This window comes from Piliocolobus tephrosceles, chromosome 4 (assembly GCF_002776525.5).
Source record: "Piliocolobus tephrosceles isolate RC106 chromosome 4, ASM277652v3, whole genome shotgun sequence".
Lineage (NCBI taxonomy): Eukaryota > Metazoa > Chordata > Mammalia > Primates > Cercopithecidae > Piliocolobus > Piliocolobus tephrosceles.
This window is the reverse complement of record NC_045437.1, coordinates 33,323,686-33,350,140: the sequence shown is the minus strand read 5'-3', so window position 1 is coordinate 33,350,140 and position 26,455 is coordinate 33,323,686. Positions and strand designations below refer to the sequence as shown.

Genomic DNA, 26,455 nt, shown 5'->3' with positions numbered 1-26,455 from the left:
CTATATGTCTTACTTCACTGTGCCCCATGGGCCACAATTTCTTATAATTCTGCCTTAAAACACTTCAGCATTCAGGACATGCTAAGGATGCTTTATTTTTGGAATGCAATGATTAGATTGTTGATTCTCCATAAATAGTCTCTATGTTAAATTGAAACTAACCAGAATATGAAGTGACCAAAATCGTCTACTCTCTCACTAACTTGAATAAACTAGGATTCATGGTACTTGGCATTCAGGTTTGTGTTCTTAAGGTCAGGGTAACTCAAGATGTAACTTTAGATTTTTACGATTAGAGAGGAACTCCTTTAGTTCTATTTTCTTCCTTGATTCCCTAGCTTGTGAAGATATTGTACTTATCTGAGAAATAAAATAGAGACTTCACTCATATACACACAAAAAAAATCAAAAACAAAAATGAAAGCTGATCTGTTCAGCTAGATAAATTGTGGTTGTTAGGCATGATAGGAGTTTGATGTTTAAAGAATTTTGACAGGAGGATCAGCCCTACATAAGTTTGTGACATATGTAGAGGATATATCCGGCACTCAACTCTTTAATTCCCTTGACATCCTATAGTATGTCCACCGTCCCCTCCCCCACCATGCTATCTTCCCACCTTTATCAGAAGTCACTAATGTCTGCACCAGAAGGAACATCTGAGGAACAGTTACTACTTTGGTGCTGAGTAATTTCTTGCCCATACCAGGAACACGTGTATTTTATTTTATTTTTTTTATTTTTTATTTTTTTTTTTGAGACGGAGTCTCGCTCTGTCGCCCGGGCTGGAGTGCAGTGGCCGGATCTCAGCTCACTGCAAGCTCCGCCTCCCGGGTTTACGCCATTCTCCAGCCTCAGCCTCCCGAGTAGCTGAGACTACAGGCGCCCGCCACCTCGCCCGGCTAGCTTTTTGTATTTTTTAGTAGAGACGGGGTTTCACCGTGTAGACCAGGATGGTCTCGAACTCCTGACCTCGTGATCCGCCCGTCTCGGCCTCCCAAAGTGCTGGGATTACAGGCTTGAGCCACCGCGCCCGGCCAGTAGGAACACGTGTATTTTAAAACAGAAACTCAAAAAAGGAATAACTGATAATTGGATTTTAAATATTGGATAATTAGGGTGGGATAGATTTTGAGGAGCCTTTCCTCAGTATTCCTCGAGTGACACTATGTTTAAGCCTGATAAGATAAAACAAGCACCAAAAAGACCTCAGGTTGGAGTCCTGTGAAATGAGAATAGGAGTTTTAAAAATTCATGTGTAAGCTTTTGTTCTCATTATTTCCTGTTCCCAGCTATCAACTGGGAACAAGTACCTTGAGCTTCTAATAGAGGAAGAAAGACAGCTTTTGAGGGTGTTTGGCCTTTGCAAGCTTACGTCATCCTGGGAAGCTTAATAATAGAGAAACTACAAGTCATTTAATTTTATTGCTGCCATAAATTGGTTTTCTTTGGGGCTTTTTCTGGTGAGAAATTTAAGTTCAAAAGCAGTCTAGAGAATGCACTTTGGAAAGGTCACAGTATCTCTGATGGTAGCAATACTTAGTAAGCCCTTGCTATGTGTGTGGCCCCATCCTGAACACTTTCTATTTTCAAACCATGACCCTACAAGTAGGTTACTCTTCTACTATTACCTCCATGTTCTGGGTGAGGAAGCCCAAGGTCTCAGCAAGTAAATGCTAGAGCCAAAACTTGAATCCACATTCCCTGGCTGCGTGTTTTTCAGCCTCTTGCTGTATTGCTTTTCCAATCATCTCCAGGCTGCCTCTGCTGTCTTCAGGGAATTTTCCCACTGAAGGGGAGTGTCTATGCATGAGGAAAATGAACAATAATTTGCTAAATATGCTAACACAGCTTTTCTTGCTTTCCAGGTTTCGGAGGTGCCCTGGGTTACCTTTCGGGTGCTATAGACTGGGCCCATCTGGAACTGGGAAGACTGCTGGGTACAGAATTCCAGGTCATGTTCTTCTTCTCTGCATTGGTGCTCACTTTGTGTCTTATTGTTCATCTGTGCAGTATCTCTGAAGCCCCACTTACAGATGTTGCAAAGGGCATTCCCCCACAGCAAACTCCACAGGACCCTCCATTGTCATCAGATGGAATGTACGAGTATGGTTCTATCGAGAAAGTTAAAAATGGTTATGTAAATCCAGAGCTGGCAATGCAGGGAGCAAAAAACAAAAATCATGCCGAACAGGTAAAGATGCAACATTTTTTTCTTTACATGGGAAAAATATTCTTGCTCTTTGTTCTCTTCTTTTTTAAAAACATTCTTTGTTTTGTGTGTGTGTTTGATGTGAAGAGTTTCATGGAGTCTAATTGAATTCCCAAATCCCCAGTAGCTATCATCCCTTGGAATTAAAATTTTATATGTCAAAGAAAAATGCCTGCATTTTCCTCTGGTCATCCTGTCTCTTACTCCTCTCAGAGCATCCAACCAAGGAAGATGAAGCCAGTTGAGAAAGATTAGGCCTCAAGGGAAGGCTAAAATTATCCTTAGGCCAGAAGAAATATCCTCTTAGATTAGGATCATAAATTAGAAATTTTTTCCTCTAAATGGTAGCATCCTTGGGTTGGTGTCTGAGTTGGGCATATTGAATTTACCTGTCATGAGTTGACTGGATATTTTAGTTCATTTTCAGTGAACTGCACAGTGAATTCATCAGCTTAAAATCTGAAATAAAACTCAACTAACTGCCAGAGAAATGAGACCACGTTCAGATGAAATGATCAGAGAAGAGACTAGAATGAAGCTGAGCAATATAGTAGCTAATAATCCCATGGGATTATTTAAATTAAAATAAAAATAAAATTAGAACTTCATTTCTTCAGTTGCTTTAGCTACGTTTCAAATGTTCAAAGGCCCCATAGGCTTATAGCTAAAATATAGGATGGTGCAGATGTAAGACATTCTCATCATTGTAGAAAGTTCTATTGGACAACACAGAGGAAGTAATTGCATTTTCCTTCAAGCTAAAATTGAATGCTAAAACCTCAGGGATATAGAACAAAGGATTCCTTGATTGACAAAAGGTTGTAGAAGACTTAAGTTCAATTCTTGGTTCCTCTAGTTGCTGACCTGTGTTATTCATTCAATGAATCACAAATAACTACTTGCTATAGGGTAACCTAAAGATTAAGAGCGCAGTGCTTAAATCCTGGCTATACCATCTCTGGATTGCATGACTTTGGGCATTTACATTTCTGTTAAATGAGAAAATGATTCCATCTACCTACAAGGGTTTTGTGCAGGTCGCAGGGGCTAATCCATGTAAAGTTACTTAAAGTGTTTGCTACCACATAGTAAGCTGTTGGGTTTAGGTCTTGTTATTATGACCCTGACAGAACACTGAGTGCTTTAAACACAAACAGGGAACACAAATCTGGACTCCAACAACTTTCAGATAAGCTCAGTAAATCTCACCTTCCTGTGAGGTCAGCTTCTCTTGTTGGCTTGGCCAGTCTATTTTCTAGGATTGTTAGGATGTTCAACTAAGATAAAGCATGCAAAGACACTTTTTCAAACTTCACATAAGTATATCAACACATTATAATCATTATTCATTTAACAAACAGCTTGGGGTACTGAGTATGTGCAAAGCGCTGTACTAGATATTTGGGGACCATAAAACTGACAAATGTCCAGTCTATATGCCCAGGAATTTACAGCCTAACAGGTGGCATAAGTCATTTGTATCATGACTCATAATCCATGATAGAACATGGTAAATGCTATAGAAACAATGTATCAGTTCAGATCTTTTAAAAAGGCACCAAGATAGGATTTGACATGTAAGAGATTCATTGGAGAAAACAGCATGAAAGATAAAGTGGAGAAAGAAATAGGAAGGGAAAGTCTTCTTCTCTTGATGCAAGTCAAATACCTATGAAAGGAGAAAGGAAAGAAAGAGGGTAGGGTAGGAAGCCTCTCAGATGCAGTGAAGTTCCAAGAAAGCTTCACCCAGGCCAAATGGGAGTCCTCCAGCCAAAGTTGCTCCTTAGAGGAGTCCCAACTCTTGTAGGAACAGGCTAACACTAATATCCCCCGTCTTGCTTAGTCACTATCTGGGAACAGCCAGGAAAAGGGTGACCTTGGCAGGAACAGGTACAGGAACAGAGTTCCTTGGCAGGAACAGGAGCAATGGATCCAGAGAGGCAGCATTCGGAGCTGTCGATCAACTGTGTTTTCTCCAGTAGGTGACCGAAATGGCACATTTCCAAGGTGGCCACAAATGGCATAATAACAACTGCTTTTAGTTTTAAAGAGGGAAGGATTGTGCCTAAATAAATGGAGAAAGGCGTCATGGAGGTGATCACCCCTGAGTTCTACCTTGAATGTTAGTTAGGATTTGAATAGAGATTTTGGGGGAAAAATAATTCTGACAGAAGAGCATCAGCAAAGCCACAGATATAAAAAAAAATATTTTAAAAGCGTGAAGTATATTTGCAGAAAGTATAAGTGGTACCGTAGATCATAGAGTTTGTAACTTTAGAACTAAAGTTAGGAAAGCAAATTGGAGACAGATTTTGGATGCTTTTGAATGCCAGCATAAGAACTAAAATTTTATTAGGTAGATGACGGAGGTCCATCAAAACTAGTGGGGCAGAGGACTCACTGATGCTAGCTTTTTTTTTTTTTTTTTTTTTCTGGTTAGTTTTTTGTTGTTGATATTAATCTGGCTGCTGACTACAGGGAATAAAGAGGAGGGTGTATTTGGGTGAACAATAAGATTTCTTGGAATGAGTTGCACTGTGTTCATGGTTCATTCGCTTGTACATTATTTTATTTATTCAATAGTTATTAGTTACCCCTGCCAGACCCAATGCTGAGCATCAGAAGACTGTAGTGAACACCAGAGCCCTCGTTCTACCCCATGGAGTTGTCACCTAGCAAAGCGTGCCTATGTGTTATTTTGCTTTCTTAATCAAAGTTTAATTTTTGAGTAATTTTAGATTTACAAAAAAGTTGTAGATAGTAGAGAGAGTTCCTATCTATGCTTTACCAGCTTCTCTCTTATGTTAATGTCATGTACATTTGTTACATTTGTTAAAACTAAGAAATTAACACTGGTTCAGTACTGTTAGGTAAACAGCAGATTTATTTGAATTTCACCGTTTTTCTACTAATGTCCTTTTTTAAAAAAAAGATATTTTCATAGGTTATTGGGGAACAGGTAGTGGTTGATTACATGAGTAAGTTCTTTAGTGGTGATTTGTGAGATTTTGGTGCACCCATCACCTGAGCAGTACACACTGCACCCAATTCGTAGTCTTTTATCCCTCATCCCCTTTCCACCCTTACCCCCTGAGTCCCCAACATCCATTGTGTCACTCTTATGCCTTTGCATCCTCATAGCTTAGCTCCCACTTATGACTAAGAACATACAATGTTTGGTTTTCCATTCCTGAGTTACTTCACTTAGAATAATATTCTTCAATCTCATCTAGGTCACTGTGAATGCCATTAATTCATTCCTTTTATGGCTGAGTACTATTCCATCATATATATAAAAAATACTTGCGCATTCATGTTTACAGCAGCACAGTTCGCAATTGCAAAAACATGGAACCAACCTAAATGCTCATCAGTCAAAGAGTGAATAAAAAACTGTGAGAGATATATATGTGTATATATGTGTGTGTGTGTACATATATGCACATATATATATGTCACAAGAATGGCAATAATAAAAAAAATAGATGTTGACGTGGATGCAGTGAACAGGGGACACTTCTACACTGCTGGTGGGGATGTAAACTTGTACAACCACTATGGAAAACAGTGTGACAATTCCTTAAAGAACTGAAAGGTATCTCTTTGTGGTTTTGATTTGCACTTCTCTGATGGCCATCTCACATCAGTTAGAATGGCAATCATTAAAAAGTCAGGAAACAACAGGTGCTGGAGAGGATATGGAGAAATAGGAACACTTTTACACTGTTGGTGGGACTGTAAACTAGTTCAGCCATTGTGGAGGACAGTGTGGCATTTCCTCAAGGATCTAGAACTAGAAATACCATTTGACCCAGCCATCCCATTACTGGGTATATACCCAAAGGATTACAAATCATGCTCTATAAAAACACATGCACACGTATGTTTATTGTGGCACTATCCACAATAGCAAAGACTTGGAACAACCCAAATGCCCATCAATGATAGCCTGGATAAAGAAAATGTGGCACATATACACCATGGAATACTATGCAGTCATAGAAAAGGATGAGTTTGCATCCTTTGTAGGGACGTGGATGCAGCTGGAAACCATCATTCTCAGCAAACTATCGCAAGAACAGGAAACCAAACACTGCATGTTCTCACCTGGGAATTGAACAATGAGAACACTTGGACACAGGAAGGGGAACATCACACACCAGGGCCTGTTGTGGGGTGGGGGGAGGGGGGAGGGATAGCATTAGGAGATATACCTAATGTAAATGTCGAGTTAATGGGTGCAGCACACCAACATGGCACATGTATACATATGTAACAAACCTGCACGTTGTGAACATGTACCCTAGAATTTCAAGTACAATAAAAAAAGAAAGAAAAAAAAAAAAGAACTGAAAGTAGAACTACCATTTGATCCAGCCATCCCATTCCTGGGTAATATCCTTTTTCTGATCCAATCTAGGATACCACATTACATTTAGCTAAGTGGTTTACAAAACTAAAAACTGTACTTTAAAAACTGTACTTTAAAATACCACAACTTTTTGTGGTATTTTAAGGATTTTTTTTTGCTACGTATAGTCAGTAGAAAACCTCATTTTTTTGTATTCAGTTATGTATATGAATAAAAGCAATACATCTTAGCTGTTAGTTATAAAATTCTGTAAGTAGTTTTTCCTTGAGATCAAGCGCTTCCTCCAGTATTGTTTACTCTGTTCATTTGCTTAACATTTTTCCAAAATAAATGCAAAAGTAAACTTCAACACTGCTTATGTTTGAATTGGAAAAATGGTTGAGTATGATCTACTGAAAGAAGGCCTCATTCTATCAACGTGACTGCCTTGGAGTTGAGTTGCCACAGCACATCAACCTGCCTCTCCCCATGCCACTTGATAGGAGAATGCAGTTGATAATCTATTCATCTGACTCCAACAGTAGCTCCTATTTTAGGATGAGTGCAGTGTTTTCCATAACTATAAGAGTGCAAGGAGGAACTATGAGGTCATTGGGATAAAGCCTTCATTTTACCTCGATCACACAAGTAGAGAAAATATGAGATTTTAGGTCTCCTAATGCCTGGACGCAACCCTCTTACCCGACACCAGGCTGCCTGGTGGATAATACCTATACTCCTTGCCCTTCCTTCACCAACAAACCAGAACTCTAAGATTCCTATTTGGACTAGAGCCCTTTGTGCATTTATGCAGGACAGCCAAATGGAATATCTATATGATAAAATTCATGCAGTCATTAAAAATGTATGTTTCTGAAGATTTAATAAAAATGTATCAGGTAAAATGTACATTACATACACAAAACAATCTTTATTTTGGGAGAAAACAAAGCTGCATACATAGAGGAAAAATGGAAAGGAAATATACCAAAAATGGAAAGTCTGGATGATAGGCTCACAGGAAGCTTTAATTTTCTATTTTTAAATTCTGCAATACATCCAAAATTTCTATAATAGATAAAAAATAAGGAAAAAAGTAATCAAATAATGTGAAAGCAAAACTTTTAAAATAATGTGGTGGTTTGGGGAACAAAACAAGATGGGGTTTTACTAAAGGTAAGTATATACGTGATAACAGGTAACACCTTGATAGGTTATCTGCCTCTTTGATGTCCCCTTAGATAGACTGGGACTCCCCCTCCAAGAGTTGCATAGACAGGGGTTGTCTCATCCACTCAGAGGCTGCTGTGAGGATCAAATGAAATCAACTGAGTGGAAGCCTTTTGAAAGGTGTGGAACTCCCACACGAATATAAAAATAAATACAACAGATACAACGAACTTTCTAGTAGGGGCCACATAAAAAATTTTGTAGGCTCTGAATGATTTTGTTATTTGGTTTAAAAAACAAATTGAGACCAGTGCAGTGGCTCATTCCTATAGTCCCAGCAACTCATGAGGCTGAGGTGGGAGGATCCATTGAGCCCAAGTGTTTGATGCTGCAGTGAGCTGTGATCATGCCGCTGTACACTTGTTGGAGCAACAGGGTGAGACCCCACCTCTAAAAATATAAATAAATAAGCAAATAAAATAAGACAAAAAGATAAAGTAAGAACAAAGCACAGAGTAATACATCTTACTCTCAAAGCCATGGATTTGCACTTCTCTTCCAAATGTGTGCCCTGGGAGGTCTCCAGTTAAGCAAAAGAAGTCTGCACGTTTCCAGGGTCAGGGCCAAGGCTGCAGGGCAGTTATTGCTTGCCAAAGACATTGCTTTCCAAAATAAGGGTGGCTGTGTAATTTAAGAACAAATTTTTCTTTTTTAATGGCAAGAGGGCTGAATTATTTCACGAGTTTAAACCAGATCTCATAAAATCGATCTCCAATTCCTCCACGCCATCAGTTGCTCCCTTTAACATTTAAATAGTCTCCTTTTGAGAGCACATTTGTGAAGTTTTCTTTCTCCCTGATAGACTCTGTACCTTTTTCGCTTGTAAATTCATCACCACCCAGTCTACAGCTGACAGTGGTGCAAAATAAATGCAGTAAAACAACTGCCAAGGTTCCAGAACGATTAAAAGGGTTTTACAAGAGAATTGATGAGTCAGGAATAATATGCCAGCTGAGTTTTTATTCAGAGTTACAATATACAAAGGGGCTTTGAATATTTACACTCCCAGCTTTTACAGAAATACTAGGCACATTTTGAAAGCTCATATTTATTTTTAGAAGAAAGAACAAATTAAGCTAACAATGAAAGCAGGCTGAAAATTATGTATAAGTCAGAAGCATATATTAATATTTAGAATAAGGCTGAATACTTGTTGGCCAGATTCGCTTTCTCAGTTTTGCATTTTTGGAAAGAGAGGAAGGAAAGTGAAGACAAACCATTTAGTTGGAGGCATGAAAACTAGGCTGTTGTTTCTTGGGCTATGTTGTTAGCTGCTTCTTTCTGTGGTTGAGGAAAAAGTAGTAATCCTGAACTTCATTTCTGTTATAATCATTTATTTTTACAGGTACCATATTCTACTTGCAGAAAAACAGTTATTTTCCTTCAATCCAGGGAAATGCTTGTAGTGTTTAACACTTATTATCAGAAAATGACTATAGTTATGGTCAGTGGGCTAGATACTGCAAGACTGATGAATTTGAAAAAATCAACTTATACAACAAAACTAAAATGGGTGAATATAATTTTCCACAACAAAGAAATAAAATGCATGATTGCATAAGGTTAAGAAGTATAAAAAATATGCTGTTACAGTTAAAATAGAAAATCTCAGTAGACTGTCTTACAAACTAGCCAGTACTCAATGTCATGATTCAGAATAAATAAAAATATGACAAGAAAGACCCATTACCAAATCTCGTCTGATGTTTATGGTCTCAGTGTCTTCAGGGAAGCTAATCACTTAATATTCCCAAGGTTTCTTTCTTCTCTTACATGACAAGATGCTAAAGGCTATTATCATTCTTGGTATTTCAAAACAATTGCATCAATAGTTTAAAGTTTCTCATTCTGTCAATGTTTCTGAAACCAAAAAGACTATAGCTTCTGGTTTTAACCTAATTTAAATCTAAATTAAATAATCACAGGCCTATATATTCATTTTTTACATATATGTGTGTGGGATGGGCCTTCCTAAAGTCAATGGAAAAATCGAATGAAAAGATAAAAGTTAAAAAGAATAAACTTTATTTCTTAATATAAGCTCCATTGAGTTTGTTGCTTTCTTTTGTAAGCAATGATACCAGGCATTTAGCCCATCCCTAAAGAACTGGGGATCCTGGAGATTTAGCCATGTCAATGCAGTCTTTTTTACGTTATTAACTGAAAAACCATGGGTGCCCTTCATAGATTTTTTAAGATTATGAAACAGAAGTCAGAAGGAGCTAAATCAGGGCTGTAGGGTTGATGTCTAAAGACATTTCATCAAAACTATCACAATATTGCCCTTGTTTGATGAGAGGAATGAGCAGGAGCATTGTTATAGTGGACAAAGACTTTCTGGTGAAGCTTTTATGGATGCTTTTCTGCTAAAACTTTGGCTAACTTTCTCAAGACACTCTCATAGTAAGTAGATATTATCAATCTTTGGCCTTCCAGAAAGTCAACATGCAAAATGCCCGAGCATCCCCAAAAAACTGTTGTCATAGTCTTTTCTCTTGACCTATCTGCTTTTGCTTTGACTAGACCATTTCTACCTCTCAGTAGCCATTGCTTTGATTGTGCTTTATTTTCAGGATCATACTGGTAAAGCCATGTTTCATCTCCTGTTACAACTTTTTGAAGAAATGTTTCAGGATCTTGATCCTACATGTTTAAAATTTTCCTTGAAAGCTCTGCTTTTGTCTGAAGTTGATCTGGGCACAATACTTTTGGTACCCATTGAGTGGAAGGTTTGCTGAACCTTAACTTTTCAGTCACAATGATGTAAACTGAACCAACTGAGATGTCTATGGTGTTTACTTTTTTTTCTGCCACTAGTTGTCAGTCCTTTTCAATTGGGGCATAAACAAGATTAACTTTTTTATTTGCAAATTGATGTGGATGGTCTGCCCCTGAGGACCTCACCTTTAACACCACCTGGTTCCTTCCTAAAATGAGTTATCCATTTGTAAACTGCTGATTTCTTTGGGACATTGTCTTCATAAACTTTAAAAAAGAAATCTGTGATTTCACCATTCTTCCACCAAAGCTTCGCCATAAGTGATGTTTATTCTAGCTTCAATTCTAGTAGAATTATCTTATCCTTCTTGGTGCCTCAAACTAAATCTTCTTTAGACATACTACAGCAAGTTAGTATGAGTTTATTTTGCTTCAAAAATTTTTTTGAAATCCATACATAATTTTTTCATAGTATGCATTTTCCATTAACATATTGAAGACTTCTCGTGTGTGTGTGTGCGCATGTGTGTGTGTGTATAAATATATATATTTGAGTTCTACATTGTTCTTACTTCTAACTCAATTAGGGCTCATTAACATGTTTCTGCTATCATTAGAATCCAGAGAAATAACCTGGGAGGAGACAGCTAGCTAAGAACAGGGAGCTGACTGGCTCTCTGTATTAATGCTCTAATAAATAAAAAACTTTCACAAACTTAGCTGCTTAAAACAACATCAGTTTATTATCTCACAGTTCCATAGATCAGAAGCCTGGGTGAGCTGCACTAGGTTTTCTGCACAGGGTCTTACAAGTGTGAAGTCAAAGTGTTAGCAGAGCTGTATTCTCGTCTGGAAGCTCAGTGGGAAAAGATTGCCCTTAAGGACATTCAGGATGTTGGCAGAATGCAGTTCCCTGTGGTTTTAGGACTGAGGTCCCTGCTTTCTTGTGGACTGTTGGCCTGGAGATGTTCTCAGACCCTAAATGTCACTCTCAGATCCTTTTCATGTGGCTTCCTCCACCTTCAAAGTAGGCATTTCTTGTGCTTTGAGTTACTCTGACTTTCCCTTCTACTACCAACTGGAGAAAATTCTGTACTTTTCAAGGGCTCATGGGATTTGGTTAGGATCACCCAGGTAATCTCCCTTTCAATTAACTTAAGGTCAGCTGACTAGTTACCTTAATTATTAATATATCTGCAAAATCCCTTTGCCATGTAACAGCACATAATCACAGAGATGACATTAGGGGACCATGATCATGACAGACATCATGGATTTGCCTACTGTGCTCTCATAGTTAAGAGACCCAAGAATTATAATCATCTAAGAGCTGGCTTATGACTGTGAGCTTTGTCCTTGTGCAACAGTTCTGTCATTCAGAGATAGGATGCTCAATGTCTCCTACACCTTGGCCTGAAGCTAGCGTCATTCCCATTCCCTTTGCCCTTGGGTCCAAAGCCTCATTCTGGGCCTGAAACTGCTAAGCCATCACTCATGGTTAACAGAATACCTCCTGTGAGTCTGCTCCAGGGAAACCTAGTTCCATGTCCAGGAAAAGTGACACTTTGTGTGATGGCTGACTGACAAATACGTAATATGGCTGTGTGCTCTGGCTCCCTTAGCTGGCTGAGTTTCTGCAGCGAAGGTCACACCTCTGTTTCATGTTTTATTTCAGACTTGCAGGGAAATGACATTAAAGTCACTGCTGAGAGCACTGGTGAGCATGCCTCCTCACTACCGCTACCTTTGCATCAGCCACCTCATTGGATGGACGGCCTTCCTGTCCAACATGCTCTTCTTCACAGATTTCATGGGCCAGGTAATGAACGTGTCTGTGCACACACTCACTGTTACACATCATTTACTCTATTAATATCTGTTGAGGTTCTTCTGGGCTATCCTCTAAGATTGGCACAGTAAGAATGTAGGAAAGAGTACCATCAAGAAGCTGGCTTACAGACAGGTCTAGAAATGCCATTATACCCTGGACAACTAGAGGACACTACAGAGCCTGCTAGTATCTAATCAAATGCAACAAATAGGGCAAACTGATGTGAGCCGTACCAATCATGGCAGGCTTCAAGAAGGAGGGGCAGGGCTCAGGCTGGGCATGGTGGATCATGCCTGTAATCTCAGTACTTTCAGAGGCCAAGGTGGAAGAATCATTTGAGGCCAGGAGTTCAAGCATGCAGTGACCTATGATTGTGCCACTGTACTCCATTGTGAGTGACAGAGCAAGACCTGTCTCTTAAAAAATAAAATACAATAATAAATACAAATAAAAAACTGCAGTATGGTCTGGGCCTTGAAGGGTTAGTAGGAGTTAGAGGAGTATGAGAGAGGGAGGAAACATTCCAAGCAGGACCAGGAATGGTCCGTGTGGAGGTGAGTCAGAAGCTGATTGACTGTAGCAGAAGATGAGTGGTGGGATTGCCTAAGTAAGGTGGGACCAGCTGTGAGATGGAAGGAGGAATGTTAAGGATGCGAGTGTTGTTGAGACCTGATGCAGCAAGCATTAGATTTCTGATAGGTCCTTGAATGAAGATGTGATAGGATGGAAGGGGTGACTTGGTCATGACAGCATCAGCTCTGTACTCTAGAAAGGGTCCTTCAGGCAGGGACATTTGCTCCCCAGGGGTGGAGAAGCAGTGTGCATGAGAATGGGTTCTTACTACATTGCGTTTGTACCTCAACAGCCTCCAATCTCTCTTTCAGATTGTGTACGGTGGGGATCCCTACAGTGCACACAACTCCACAGAGTTTCTCATCTACGAAAGAGGAGTCGAGATTGGATGTTGGGGCTTGTGCATCAACTCCGTGTCTTCCTCACTTTATTCTTGTAAGTCTCTCTCTCTCCAAAGGATGTCTTCTAAAAGTTTCTGGTCTAGCACAACTTGGATTTGATATGTTTATGTGTATTCTCTGCTGTTTAAAATACCAGATTCTTAATAAATCTATGGACGTCAGGAAAAACTATTACATTAGAAAGGACCATAGGAAGCATCCTTTTATCATCATGAATTCTAGGTGTCATTTTCCTCACTGATTACTTTGTACTTGGAATCAGTGGGTTCCTGATCGAGTTTCTCTGGGAAATAAAAGGGAATCTTTACAAGATGCAGTGTTGGATGGATGAGTCCCAGCAGGTTCACGTTCTACTGGAGCAAGATCGTTGGTGGCATTTCATAGACAGGCGTATCAGATTTGTAGACGACACAGAAGAGAAGCAATGTTAACATGACAGGTGACAAAGTCAGCATGCAAAATGACCTTAGCTCAGATGTGTAGCTGGGTAGGTTATAGGAGCACCACGCCAGGACTGGGGACATCTGGCTTTCCTTCCCAGGTGCCAGCTTTTCTGAGCCTCTTAACCTCCACTCACCTAAGTTGCAGCTATAAAGACACTGAACAAAGGGATTTCTGCTACTGTCTTTACATAAGTCCAAGTGGCTGGGCTACAACTCCAGGGCATCTCACAGGCTGCATTGTACTTGTTACTGTGTGTGGATATCTCCAAGTTCTGTATACATTGAATTGAGTGAAAAGTCTGGCCTGAAAAACGTATGCAGTTCTCCTAATTCTAAAGAGCTCTTCTTCTGCAAGATTGTAAGAATAACTGACCCCCAACTCAGGGCTCTGGGTGTTGGACAGGTTCAGGGGACAGCAGGGATATGGCCTGGGTGAAGGAAGTGAGAAAAGATGGGGAGAATCCCTGTTACCATTCTCAGGGGGACTCACTCTGTCACCGTCAGCCTGCTTCTTGTGGGGAGAAAGGGTGGATGTATGTGAGGGCTCCTTCCCCTTCCCTTTACTCAGCCATAGCACAGCAGGAAACCTGCCTCAAGATCTCTTAAACAGTGAGCACAATTGGGAAAAGGGGACCTCATATAAACATGCAAGAAGTTGATGAGCCCAATAATCACATAACCACAACATTCATTATGTTAAAATTTATGATACTCAAATAGTAATGCTTAAAGCTTACATTTATTTAGCAAACTCTTTTCTTCCTCTTGAAGTATGCAAACTAAGAAAAATTCCAGGAGGAAGATTTCAAGCACTTAAAATAGAATAAGAGAATGCTAGACTAAAAGGGTTTGGTAAATTATCCATCTTAAGTCCTTCATGAGTTCAAGGGCTGAGGGGACTATTTACTACTACCCTATTCTTTTTTTTTTTTTTGTCTGTTTTTCTTCTTTTTTTAAGACAAAGTCTTGCTCTGCCACCTAGGCTGGAGTGCATGGTGTGATCATGGCTCACTGCAGCCTCAACCTTCTGGGCTTAAGCAAGTCCCAGCCCTCTGAGTACCCAGGACCACAAGCACATGCCACTGTGCCTGGTTTATTAATTTAATTTTTTTTTTTTTTTGAGAGACAAGGTCTCCCTACATTGCCCAGGCTAGTCTCGATATCCTGGACTCAAGTGATCCTCCGCCTCAGCCTCCCAAAGTGCTGGGATTACAGGCATGAGGCACTACATCCAGCCCTACCTTCATCTTTGTAAGGAAAAAAAAATGTGTCAATCTAAACTTCTTTTTCCTCAAGGAACCCCTACTAGATAACATTCCATCAGTCTTGTCTACATAAATTTTATGGCGTTTGAAACTTTAAAGCATGTTATTTTTAGGTCACTTCTAGTTAAAAGCCTTTCTAGTTACAAAAGAAATTATTAGTTGAATAGTTTTCCAAAGTTGTATTAATGTATAAATCTATTGGATCCCTACCATTGTAAATTCAAATCAGCATTTTATTTGCAAAATACTAGCCAACTCTGCTCAAGGATTTTAGGGGCTCTCCATGCCCATAGGATAAAGTCAAATTCCTGAGCTTTTCAGTTTGACCTAGTTTATACTTTGCCCTCTTTCACTCCCATGTCAGTTAACTACCGTCAGTGACCCACTATGCAGACTTTCTCATTTCTGTGTATTTGCACTGCTTTTAGTTTCTTCTACCTGAACTACTCTTTCTACTTCCCCAACTAGACAACTTCTAATAATGGTTTTATACCCAACTTAATATTACTTCCTCGGTGAAATCATCCAAGTTTTCTTCTCCCTGCACCACAACCCACTCCAGGCAGAATCAATCCTTTCTGCTCCTTCCAGAGCTCATGATATTACCCGCTATTTTGGACTCATCACGTAACATCAGGAGCAGATTCAGAGTTTCTATCCATGTGGAGGTTGGCAGGACAATCTGGCTGCTAATGTGGAGAAAGATGATAGGGACTTGTTTCCAAGCTCCTTTTGTAGACAGCAGGTACACGTATACCAATTAGAAAACCAACACTAGGTACTAAGACATGGCCAATTGTTCATACCATAATATACTAGTCATAGCTGGTGCTTAAATCTATAATTTCCCCCCAGTCCTGAAGAGAGGCATTGTGTGATGATATGACTACCACTGGGTATCAGACCCATCAGAGGGCAATGCAAGCTTGGCCGTGAAGTTCATTGAATTATCTTTGTGAATAAAGTATTCTTTGCCAGACTTTCAGTCTTTGTATTGAAGTTACTTATGTTTCTAAATACCTCTTTATCCTACTTTGCCTTCTCCTCTGCTGGCATACACACTTGGATAAGAGCATTTCCCTAATGGGTGTTGATGGTATCTTTTAGGTATTGAGACACCTTAGATTACATTTTCTATGTAAATATAATTATTAAGCAAGCAGAAACTTATCTAGCTTTATTCTCATTTTTTTATTCTCAACCTTAACAACAGTCCTCCAGGCATGGTATAAGTTTAATAGAGGAAGCAATGTTGCCCACTTGTCATTTTCAGAGCTTTGTCTTCAATCAATGTGAGACAGTGTTTAGTTTCATAATTGATTCGAATGTACTGGAAACAAGGTTGCTTGTCTACAGGTGTAAGTCCAATAATTATATGAATAGATATGGAAAGTTTCATTCTTGAGTAGCCACATTTCAAGTATCTGTTATTTATCTTCTGATTCTTGTGTTCCAGGAGAATGGGGCAGGGGAGAGATGAGGAATGTGTGGATTAAAAACAACCGATTAAGAAAGGAAGATAAAAACAATTTAGGGATTTTTTCTTGCCATTGTGGAAAACCTTGTAAAATGTTTTAAAGCAGAATTTTTCATTTTTAAAAATTAGCTCTACCACTATACTGATACAAGCAAGCCAAGCTGACCTGCTAGAAGAGAACCCAGTTAAGAGTCAACTGTCTCCAGCTCAGCCTGTTGCAGTAGCAACAGCCACATTAATTGGATGTTTTCTACACGCTAGGCATTAGGCTGGGTGATTTCATGGACACTTCATCTCACTTGATCCTGCCAACAACTCCAAAAGATGGTTTTACTATTCCCAGTTTTCAGATGAGGAAGCTGGGATTTTGAGAAGTCAAGGAACTTGCTTACCAAGAGTTAGGGAGCCAGCGACGAGGAGATGCTGGGTGCTGTGAGAGCCCATTACCAGCCTGGGAAGGACTGGCAAGTCAGGGAAAGTGTCTTCAGATAATTGCACATCATTTACCTCCTTCTCAGGTGTGCAGACTCCATTCAGGTGGGGACTTAGATCATTCTGTATATTTTGGTTGTTTCAATTTTCCCCAACCTGACGTTGGGTCATAGGACCAAGATAGGCCTGTGTTATTATTTTGGTCCTATGGGGCTACAGCCCAACTGATTCAGAATAACCCACACTTTTCTTGCAGTCCCAGGTTCCCATAGTTAAGTCAGCTTTTCCACCATCTTTCTCACTTCTTTTTGCTATCCAGCTGTCTGCTAAACAGTGCCAGACTCTTCTTTTAGAAAAAAAAAATCAGCCTAGCAAGGCAATTTCAAGCTGTCCTTTATGCAAAGGTCTTTAAAATGGTTCCAAAAGCCAGCTGTTTTCAACCCACAGATAAGGGGATTCTTTTGTTCCTGGCTCAGTATCAAAGGACGTCTAAAAAAGTGAATCTTCAGAATAAAGGATTGTCTGAAATTGTTAAATGTTGTGAGGCACTGCCAGCTGTAATTTCTCCCTCTCTTCTTCCCACAGACTTTCAGAAATTTTTGGTATCTTGCATTGGATTAAAGGGTCTTTACTTCACGGGATATTTGCTGTTTGGCCTGGGGACAGGATTTATTGGGCTCTTCCCCAATGTCTACTCCACCCTGGTCCTGTGCAGCCTGTTTGGTGTAATGTCCAGCACCCTGTACACCGTGCCCTTTAACCTCATTACTGAGTACCACCGCGAGGAAGAAAAGGAGGTGTGCTGTCATTGAACCTCTGCCTTGGGTAACATCCAGACTCATCTGAAGGCTGGGGAGGATTTGGTAGCAATGTGTAGAGCGGAGCTGGAAAATAAGGGTTCTTGAAACGGCAGCAGTCAAATGCCCAACCAACTGCAATCATGATCTGGTACAGGCATGCCAAAGCCCAGGGCAGCCCAGCTCTCCTGTCCTTACTCTCAACCCCTGCTCACTTAGGGAGCTGTAGGGCAAGGAGTGTTACTCCCATTTTTCTGATTAGAAAAAGAAGGCTTGGTGAGGCGGAGAAACCAGTCCACAATTACACAGAGACAAAAAAGGGGGACCCAGGTCTTCTATAACCACTTCATAGGTCTCCCTGGTTCACCTGCAGCGTTTCTGGATACCCACAATAAGGGTCTCCCTACCTGCAGAGGCGCATGGTGGAATTTCTCGGCATTATTTGTTGAGGGTAGGAAAGTCCTAGGCAATGGAGTCCAGATTTTAGTAAGTCAGACCCTATGTGCGAGAAGGAAAGCTGGAATCATGGGTGGTAATCCCCACTTTGCTGCGCTGAGCGGGACCTGCGCCGTTTAAACCTTGGAATTCAACTAGTGAACAAGCACCTAAGCAATGCCTATAACAGAGTTGGTGTTTCCACTCTAAAATTACCACCTCTTCTTATCAAAATTGCAACTTTCTTCCCATGAAAACAGGCTTACAGTTCCTTAACTGGAGCAATGATATAAAAGCTACAGAGATAACTCCAAGTTTAATCCAGCTCAGCATGAAACTGCAAAAACACTGAACACATAAACATGAGACTATAATTCTGACCATGTTTTTCATCATTTGATCTGGCAGCAGGGCAGAGCCACACCAGGAGTAAAAACATTTCAAAAAAGAGTTGTGGCTTTCCTCATCCCCTGGCAAACATTGTCACCAAGGTTTTAGTGCATGACAGGGATGTTGCTGCTAATGGGATAGTTATCATAAAAAACTGTCCCTCCAAGGAGAGTGTTACATGGTACTAGGGGAAGAAAACCTATGCTTCAAGCTCAGAGAAACCTGGATTCAAATCCTGCCTCTTTCACTTGGAAGCTGTGTTACCCTGGGGATGTTATTTATTTGTTTATTAGGTAGCACTTAGAATGAGTTCATTTTTAAGTGAGATAATGTATTCACAATGATATACAAAAGTGCACACTGCATGCTCCCTTTACCATTTACTATCTCCCTCAAACCCCAACGTGTTACCACTCTTACTAGGTTTTTTGTTAATCTTTCCAGCATTTTAAAATAAAAACCAAGCAAATATAAATCTGTTTTCTTATTTTCCTTTCTTATTCGAAGGATAATATGAGTTTTTCAGCATAATGCTTTTTTTTTTTGCCTAATAGTGTAGGAAATCATCATTTAAGCTCGCAGACCCTCAGTTTTCTCATGAGGCAAATGGAAAGAATGTTATTTACCTTAGAGAAAAGCAAACAAGATAGTGGATGTGCTTAGCATGGTGCCCCCAGCACCTGACAAAGACTCAAAATATGATAGCTAGTATTTTAATTGTTACCATGGGGGGGAATGATAATAACATGTGCATCTAGGGAGGTGTTGAGGTTGAAATAAAGTAACAAATATAAAAAACCCAGGCCCAGCACATAAGAGATATGCCACAAATGACAAAGTTATCAACCAGTTCAGACCAAATATCAAATATTAATCAAACATTATATTAATCAAGTAGCAACCATATTTTAAAAGATTGAAATGCCTTTTAAAGTTGCTTCTCTTAAGGACATCAACAATTCAACATCCTTCTTAAAATCTTTGAATTTTTAACACTAAGAAAGGAAAAGAATGAGATATTTATTAAGTATCCACTACATTGTATTGATTATGACCCACCACTTGTTTTTGTACAGTCTGTGAGCTAAGAATTCCTTTTAATTGTTTAAATGATTGAAAAAGCACTCAAAAGAGGCTTAATATCTTGTAACAAGTGAAAATTACTTGAAATCAAATGCCCATCAGTATTCAGTTCAGTTCCACATCACCAATTACTGATTGAACCCATCAGTATTCAGTTCAGTTCCACATCACCAATTCATGAAAGTTGCATAAAATCAAATGCTAATAGCCATCAATATTCAGTTGAGTTCCACATCACCAATTCATGAAAATTCCATGAAATCAAATGCTAATAATGTCCATCAATCTATATTGGAAAGGCAACTCAGCTCCACATTGCCCCTGCTTTTGCACTACAAGAGCAGAGTTGAGTAGTTACGACCAGGGCTGTATAATCCACAAAGCCAAAGGTATTTACTATCTGGTTGGTCACAGAAAAGTTTTGCCGACTTGTGCCCTAAATGACAGTTCTTTGTAGGTCAAATGGTGTTTCTGTGCTTCCTTTGCAGAGGCAGCAGGCTCCAGGAGGGGATCCAGACAACAGCGTGAGAGGCAAGGGCATGGACTGCGCCACCCTCACCTGCATGGTGCAGCTGGCTCAGATCTTAGTTGGAGGTGGCCTGGGCTTTCTGGTCAACACAGCTGGGAGCGTCATCATCGTGGTGATCACAGCATCTACGACGGCACTGATAGGCTGTTGCTTTGTGGCTCTCTTTGTTAGATACGTGGATTAGGTCAATAAAGAGACAATGACCCTAACCTCAGACACAGGGAAGCACATGGCAGGAAGTTAACATTTTCTGCAGCTCTGAATCTTAGGGTCTGCCCATTGGATGCCCAGTATTGTGATTTCAGCCATAGAATCTGCCCACCTCTCACTTTAAACCAATCCTCTGCACAACAGTCCCCATATTTCAGGCAACGTTTGTCTGGACTATGCCTCCACGCATTGGCGGCAAGGGGTAAGTGTGGGTGGTAGCGCCTACACATGCCTTTCTCATTGCGTCTCAGTGCAGGGGTAGGGGAGAGGCAGGAGCTGCTTTTCACAGGGCATTGCAGGTCTTTCTGAGACCTGAGAAGCAGACAAATTCCACATATGATGCTTGAATGTGTTCTATGAAGTGATTTGATTTTTTTTTTAGCTAAGGGTCCATATATATTGGGGAGTCATATATTTCATCAAATTCACAGATATTCAAAATATTGTTAGTGATTTATTCTCTGATATTAATTTATTCATATTTAATTTGCTCATAATTAATTCCTATTACTTTATGATACCCCTGACAAGTCTACTCAAACATCTCATGCTGGAGGATTCATCACTTTAAAGTAGTTCATTTCATTGACACAGTAAAAATATTTCTCTCTAGTCTGCACCCTTGATTTGTCCTCTGGATTTGATATAAAAGTCCTTCAAAAAACAGCCCCCTGTTTCTCCTATGATCTTCTCTTCTCCAAGCTAAGCAGTTTTTCTCTGATCATACCCCTTCAACTGCTTTCCCCATGATGAGGTTTTCAGCAGCCTTGAGAGACAGCATGGTTTAATAAAAATCATGTTTTGGAATTAGCTGGTTTTGAATCCTGGCTTTGCCACTCAGCAGCAAACTATGTAATCTCCCCAAGGCACACCTGCTCCTCTATACATTTGGGATAAGAATTGCTATCTCAGAGAGTTGTGATGATTAATAACCCATAGCATTGGTTCAGGCATGGTGGCTCATACCTGTAATCCTAGCACTTTAGGAGATCAAGGCAGCGGGATCCCTTGAGGCCAGGAGTTTGAGGCCAGCCTGGGAAACATAGGGAGACTCTCTCTCTACAAAAAATATTTTAAAAATTAGCTGGGCATGGTGGTATATGCCTATAGTCCCAATTTTGGGGGAAGGTGAGGTGGGAGAATTGCTTGAGCCTGGGTGATCAAGTAGTGAGCTGTGATTGTGTCACTGCACTCCACCCTGGGAGACAAAGTGAGTCTTGGTCTCAAAACAAACAGACACACAAACATCAAAACACAAACCATGACATTTATGGAGTCTTTACCACTATTCTAAATGTTTTAACGTTAACACAGCAATTGTGGGAGTGGGTGGTGTTACCGCTCTCCATTTTTTAGATAAAGAAATGGAGACAGAAAGATATAACTGATCTGAAACTACATAATTATTAAGTGACAGAGCTGGGCTTTGAACCCTGCCACTTTGGTTCTGTTGCTTCCTGTATGGACAGCACTTAGCCTGGTGTCTGGAACTTGATCGGAGCTAGCGATTGTCACTAGTGTTAAAAGCTCATTGTCCTGTTCCCCAGTCTTAAGTATTTGCCTACACAACCCTGGATGTACCTGACCAATGCAGAATACAGATCTGCCCACATGTTTTTATAAGTTAGAAGAATTGTGTGGTTCCTCTTCCTACTTGATCTAGGGTCTGGTAGAGTAGTCATTGCCTCGGCTCAACTTGTAACTGACCAAAATCTTTGGTGCTGGAAGGGAATTTGGAGAAGGGAAATGAGCTGTTTTTGAGAAACGGGAAATTTGGGACTTGGTGTGTTGTTTCTGTGCGTCCCGTGCCTAGGAGAATGAGTGGATTCAGTAGCATGGCCAGGCCCCTGCAGTGTCAGCTCATTTGTAGCCATCCTGAGAAGAGTAGGCCTGCTCTGGTTGTTTTTTTGCTGGGCTTTGGGTCTTCCTTCACACAGCTTCTCACAGGGAAAATTTGGGAGTGAATGTACTAATATAATACAGGAGGACCTGATTGGAAAGCAGAAAATGAGAAGGGAACAAGGCTTGGAGGGCGATAAGTAAAAGAGCATGCTCAAGCCAGAGAAGACAGCCTAGTTGGGTCTGGAAAGCACCAGCGATCTGGAGAAAATGGGACAGACACACTGCAGGAGCCTGGATTAGGAGCCCTTCTCATTTTCTGCTTCCCAGTCAGGTCCTCCTGTGTTATATTAGTATATTTACTGCCCCTGCAGGGTCCAGGGCAAGAGCAAGAATGGAGACATGTGATCCACAGCCCATCCCTCTTCGCTGCTCCCCCCACTCTTCTCTCTACTTAGGCAGTGTACAGTCCTTGTGTGCATGCTGGCATCAGCACATCCACAGTCTCCCACCTGCTGCCACCCTCTACCGCTCCTGCAAGTGGCAACCCTTAGTCACCTAAGGGTGGACAGACTCAGTGGCATGGAATTCTCTCTGGAGGATAGACTCAAGAAAGAACCCATGGATTCCTTGTAAATAGACTCAGGGCCATTTGGACAAGAAATTTCAAGGTCTCAGATACCCAAGCATAATCGAACAGGTGGGAGGACTGGCAGGGCACAAACTCCAGAAGGCCCTGTGGGTTCCTTGCCATGTGAGGAGGTGAAGGGGCAGAGCAGGGTCCTCTAATGATGACACCCAGGCCAGGGGCCCTGGCTGCCCAGGTCTAACGACAGTATCTACCAAAGTCAGCCAGCCTATGAGCACAGAGCCATTTGTTGTCATTCTGTGCTGCAGCCTCCTTCTCCTTCCCAGCCTCCCCAAGGGTCTCAAAACGCAGTGGCGTCCCTGATATTTCATACGCACTCTCTTCCTCCTTCTGCTACTTGGGCTTCCACTTTGTTGCTGCGATTCTACCAATGCCTCCTTTGTGTTTAAAGAACCCACTCTCTGCAGCTACCTGGTTCTTATACCTGTGACTGAGGCAGTGCTAGTGGTGTGGAGCAAGGCATCTGAAACACCCCTGTGAATCTGGCCACTTCTGGTGTATATGTTGGGAGAACAATGGAGGGCAGGGGTTTATGCTAAAGTGGCCACTTCTTCCTGCCCCCTGCTCAACTTCATCACCAGCAGGACATGTGGCTTCCTTATCCAGGCTCCTGCAGTGTGTCTCTCCCATTCTCTCCAGATCACTGGTGCTTTCCAGGCCCAACTAGGCTGTCTTCTCTGGCTTGAGCATGCTCTTTCACTTATCACCCTCCAAGCCTTGCTCCCTTCTCATTTTCTGCTTCCCAGTTAAGTCCTCCTGTATTATATTAGTACATTCACTCCCAAGTGAAGTAATCTCATTCCTTTTACAGAATATGTACAGAACTACCACTTCCTCTCTGCTCCACCCTCCCATCCCCCCACCATCATCCATCCTGGAGAAATAAGTTCATGACTCACTTAGGCCATCAGGGAAAACACCTGCTCCCAACCCCATAGTGTTGGATGAGGATAGGTAAATCCTCAGGGAACCTCATGGCACATAGCTCTTAGCATTAGGAAAGAAACAGCAACAAACCACCTCTCTTACTTCCCCTACCTGTACTTGGCCTCTACAAGGTTTAGAAATGAAATCCTCTCCGGGGTTCAGTGTTTATTTCCTGCCCATTTCTCCAAAAACTGTTCTGATGTGTGAAGATTTGAAATGAATAGATGAACCAGCTGGTAAGGTGATCCATAGCTGAGGGCCATCTTATTGAACCCCCAAGAAGTCAAATGTAATCATCCCTAACCAACCACAGGGCATACATGCACGCGCGCGCACACACACACACACAAATATGCAGATACTCATTGAACTCAGCTCCCTTGAGGTTTGAATGAATAAATATAATCCAATTTTCAAAGCCTTTAACCACATTTGGGAATCTAAGTATTTGTTCTCAGTATACCAATGACATATTCTTTCTGGCAAAAGAAATTTCCTTTCCCCAGACAAATAAAACTAGTACAAGGACACATACTCTCAACAGAAATCCTGGGAAATACTGCAAGAGAAAGAGAATCCCTACTACTTTGTTTCCTGCTTCTGACGTTCCTAATCAAGCATCTGACATTCCAACATTAAGGCTTTTAGTCACCACATTTTATTAGCGTTGAATATCCTCTCTGCCTCCGAACCCACCACTGCCATTCTGCCTAAACTATGACCATATATCTAGACCTATCTCAAATATTATTTTGATCAGAAAGTCTGATCTCCCAGCAGGATCAACCTTTCCTTCCTTTTGTCTTTCTTTCTTTCAACCTTACTTTGACATTCAGCTCATCATTCCCTGTCTTATCTTGCTTGTGTTCACGGCTGTCTGTCCTTTTACATGTGGAAGTCAGAAACATGTCTGGTTCATGCATATCACCTCAGCACCCTGCACAGGGGCTGGCACACAACAGCCACTCGAAAACTAATTGTTGATTACAATTGATCTGACCATTTCCTTGGTGACCGTTTTGTCCTTGTGGTAGATCAAAGTCATAATCTATGATCCCTCCTGCCATGTTCTCAGAAGCCCAGTGCTTGGGATTTGGACAAAGTGACCCTTTTTATAGAGGTTATTTTTTTTCCATTCCTCCAGATCCTTCTCTTCTGTTTTTCTGCTGCCCTTAGTGGTAGATGCACATACTTCAACACCCTTTCCTAAGAATTCTGAGCTACCCACACATTGTTCTATTGTTAAAATTGAAATCGCAATTTGCTTTGATAAGAATCTCTCATCAAGAGTCTATTATCCGTGTTATAGATGGGTCTCCTACCATGCAAATGTTAGTTTTTTCCCGTGTTTACTTTTTCATGTATTTTGTATTTTGGGGACTTTTGTGGAGCTTACATTTCAGTCTTTGTTAGCCCAATTTCTATTCAATGTCTATATCAATAAATGTTCTTCCCAAAGGGTGAAGAAGAAAACGGACTACTTCAAAACAAACACACCGTTCAGTTTTCTAAACAAGCTGACTTCACAAGACTGCTCAGGATCCAGACTGGCACTTACTGCTTTTGTGAGAAGGCATGAATGTTTAGTCATTTCAGTGTGTTTTGCAATCACAAAAAGCGGATCAGGGAAGGTGGGAGTTGTAGATCTCACATTTTGAGCCCTGAATCTCAGATACTGCAGAAAAACTTTTCACAACATTACTAAACAACTCTACTGTTCAAGAGGCTCTTTAAACAGACCTGTTTTTATGAATGGCTATTTATTATATTAAAACAACCACCCCAGTGGGTGCCTGCATTATTGGTTTCTTGACCCCAAACCAGGTTGCCAAAGAGAGTAGCAGTACCTCTGTCAAAGCCAGCAGATGGATGGGTAGACTGATGGTCTACTGATGTAGACCCAGTTCTCAGAAGAGCCTCAAGAAAGGACTTTGTGAGGGTTTAACATCTTCAGCTCCTGTGGTCAGAACAGAGTAGACATGAGAAATGTGAGGCAGTCTTCAAAGACAGCTCCATAAACTGTCTGGAGGCTGGGAAAAGAATTTGCCATGCATGCTCAATATGTAAAGCACTCTTTAGAATAAATGAAAATTGGTGATGGTAATGTCCGATGGGAATTCCTATTTCCTACCTTCTCTTGTCAATAATATAAGCAATAAAGAAGCCTACATCTGAAATCCGGTGATACCCTCAGAACAGTTCCTCCAGTACTCTGCTTCCTTTAGAACAGAGTACCTGAACCTACTGTTTTCTTTCCTACTCCACACCTCCGTTTGAGAGATAAGACCCAGCTTCTAGGAATTTGGTTTCCAAGATTCCTCTTCCCCTGCTCCCGCCCCAATACATTTCTGCAGCATTTCTTGCTCTTCTATCTAAGCCTACCAGAAAAAAAAAAAAAAATACTAGGCCGGGCGCGGTGGCTCAAGCCTGTAATCCCAGCACTTTGGGAGGCCGAGACGGGCGGATCACAAGGTCAGGAGATGGAGACCATCCTGGCTAACACGGTGAAACCCCGTCTCTACTAAAATCCAAAAAACTACCCGGGCGAGATGGCGGGCGCCTGTAGTCCCAGCTACTCGGGAGGCTGAGGCAGGAGAATGGCGTGAACCCGGGAGACGGAGCTTGCAGTGAGCTGAGATCCGGCCACTGCACTCCAGCCTGGG

At 41.0% G+C, this 26,455-nt stretch overlaps 1 protein-coding gene across 2 annotated transcripts in view; it reads left to right on the top strand.

The window, feature by feature from the left end:
• The window catches only part of SLC45A2 (solute carrier family 45 member 2), a 40,100-nt gene extending 19,724 nt beyond the window's left edge, over positions 1–20,376 (top strand). Inside the window, exons 3-7 of one of the 2 annotated variants that reach the window (XM_023216544.2) lie at positions 1,869–2,194; positions 12,187–12,330; positions 13,227–13,350; positions 17,519–17,730; positions 20,127–20,376. In XM_023216544.2, the coding sequence (XP_023072312.1) occupies positions 1,869–2,194; positions 12,187–12,330; positions 13,227–13,350; positions 17,519–17,730; positions 20,127–20,351 (1,031 nt within the window). In that variant the 3' untranslated portion in view covers positions 20,352–20,376. Of the gene's footprint in view, positions 1–1,868; positions 2,195–12,186; positions 12,331–13,226; positions 13,496–17,518; positions 17,731–20,126 lie in introns of those variants that run through there. The other variant, XM_023216545.2, reaches the window with a different exon arrangement.
• The last annotated feature ends 6,079 nt before the right edge of the window (positions 20,377–26,455 follow it).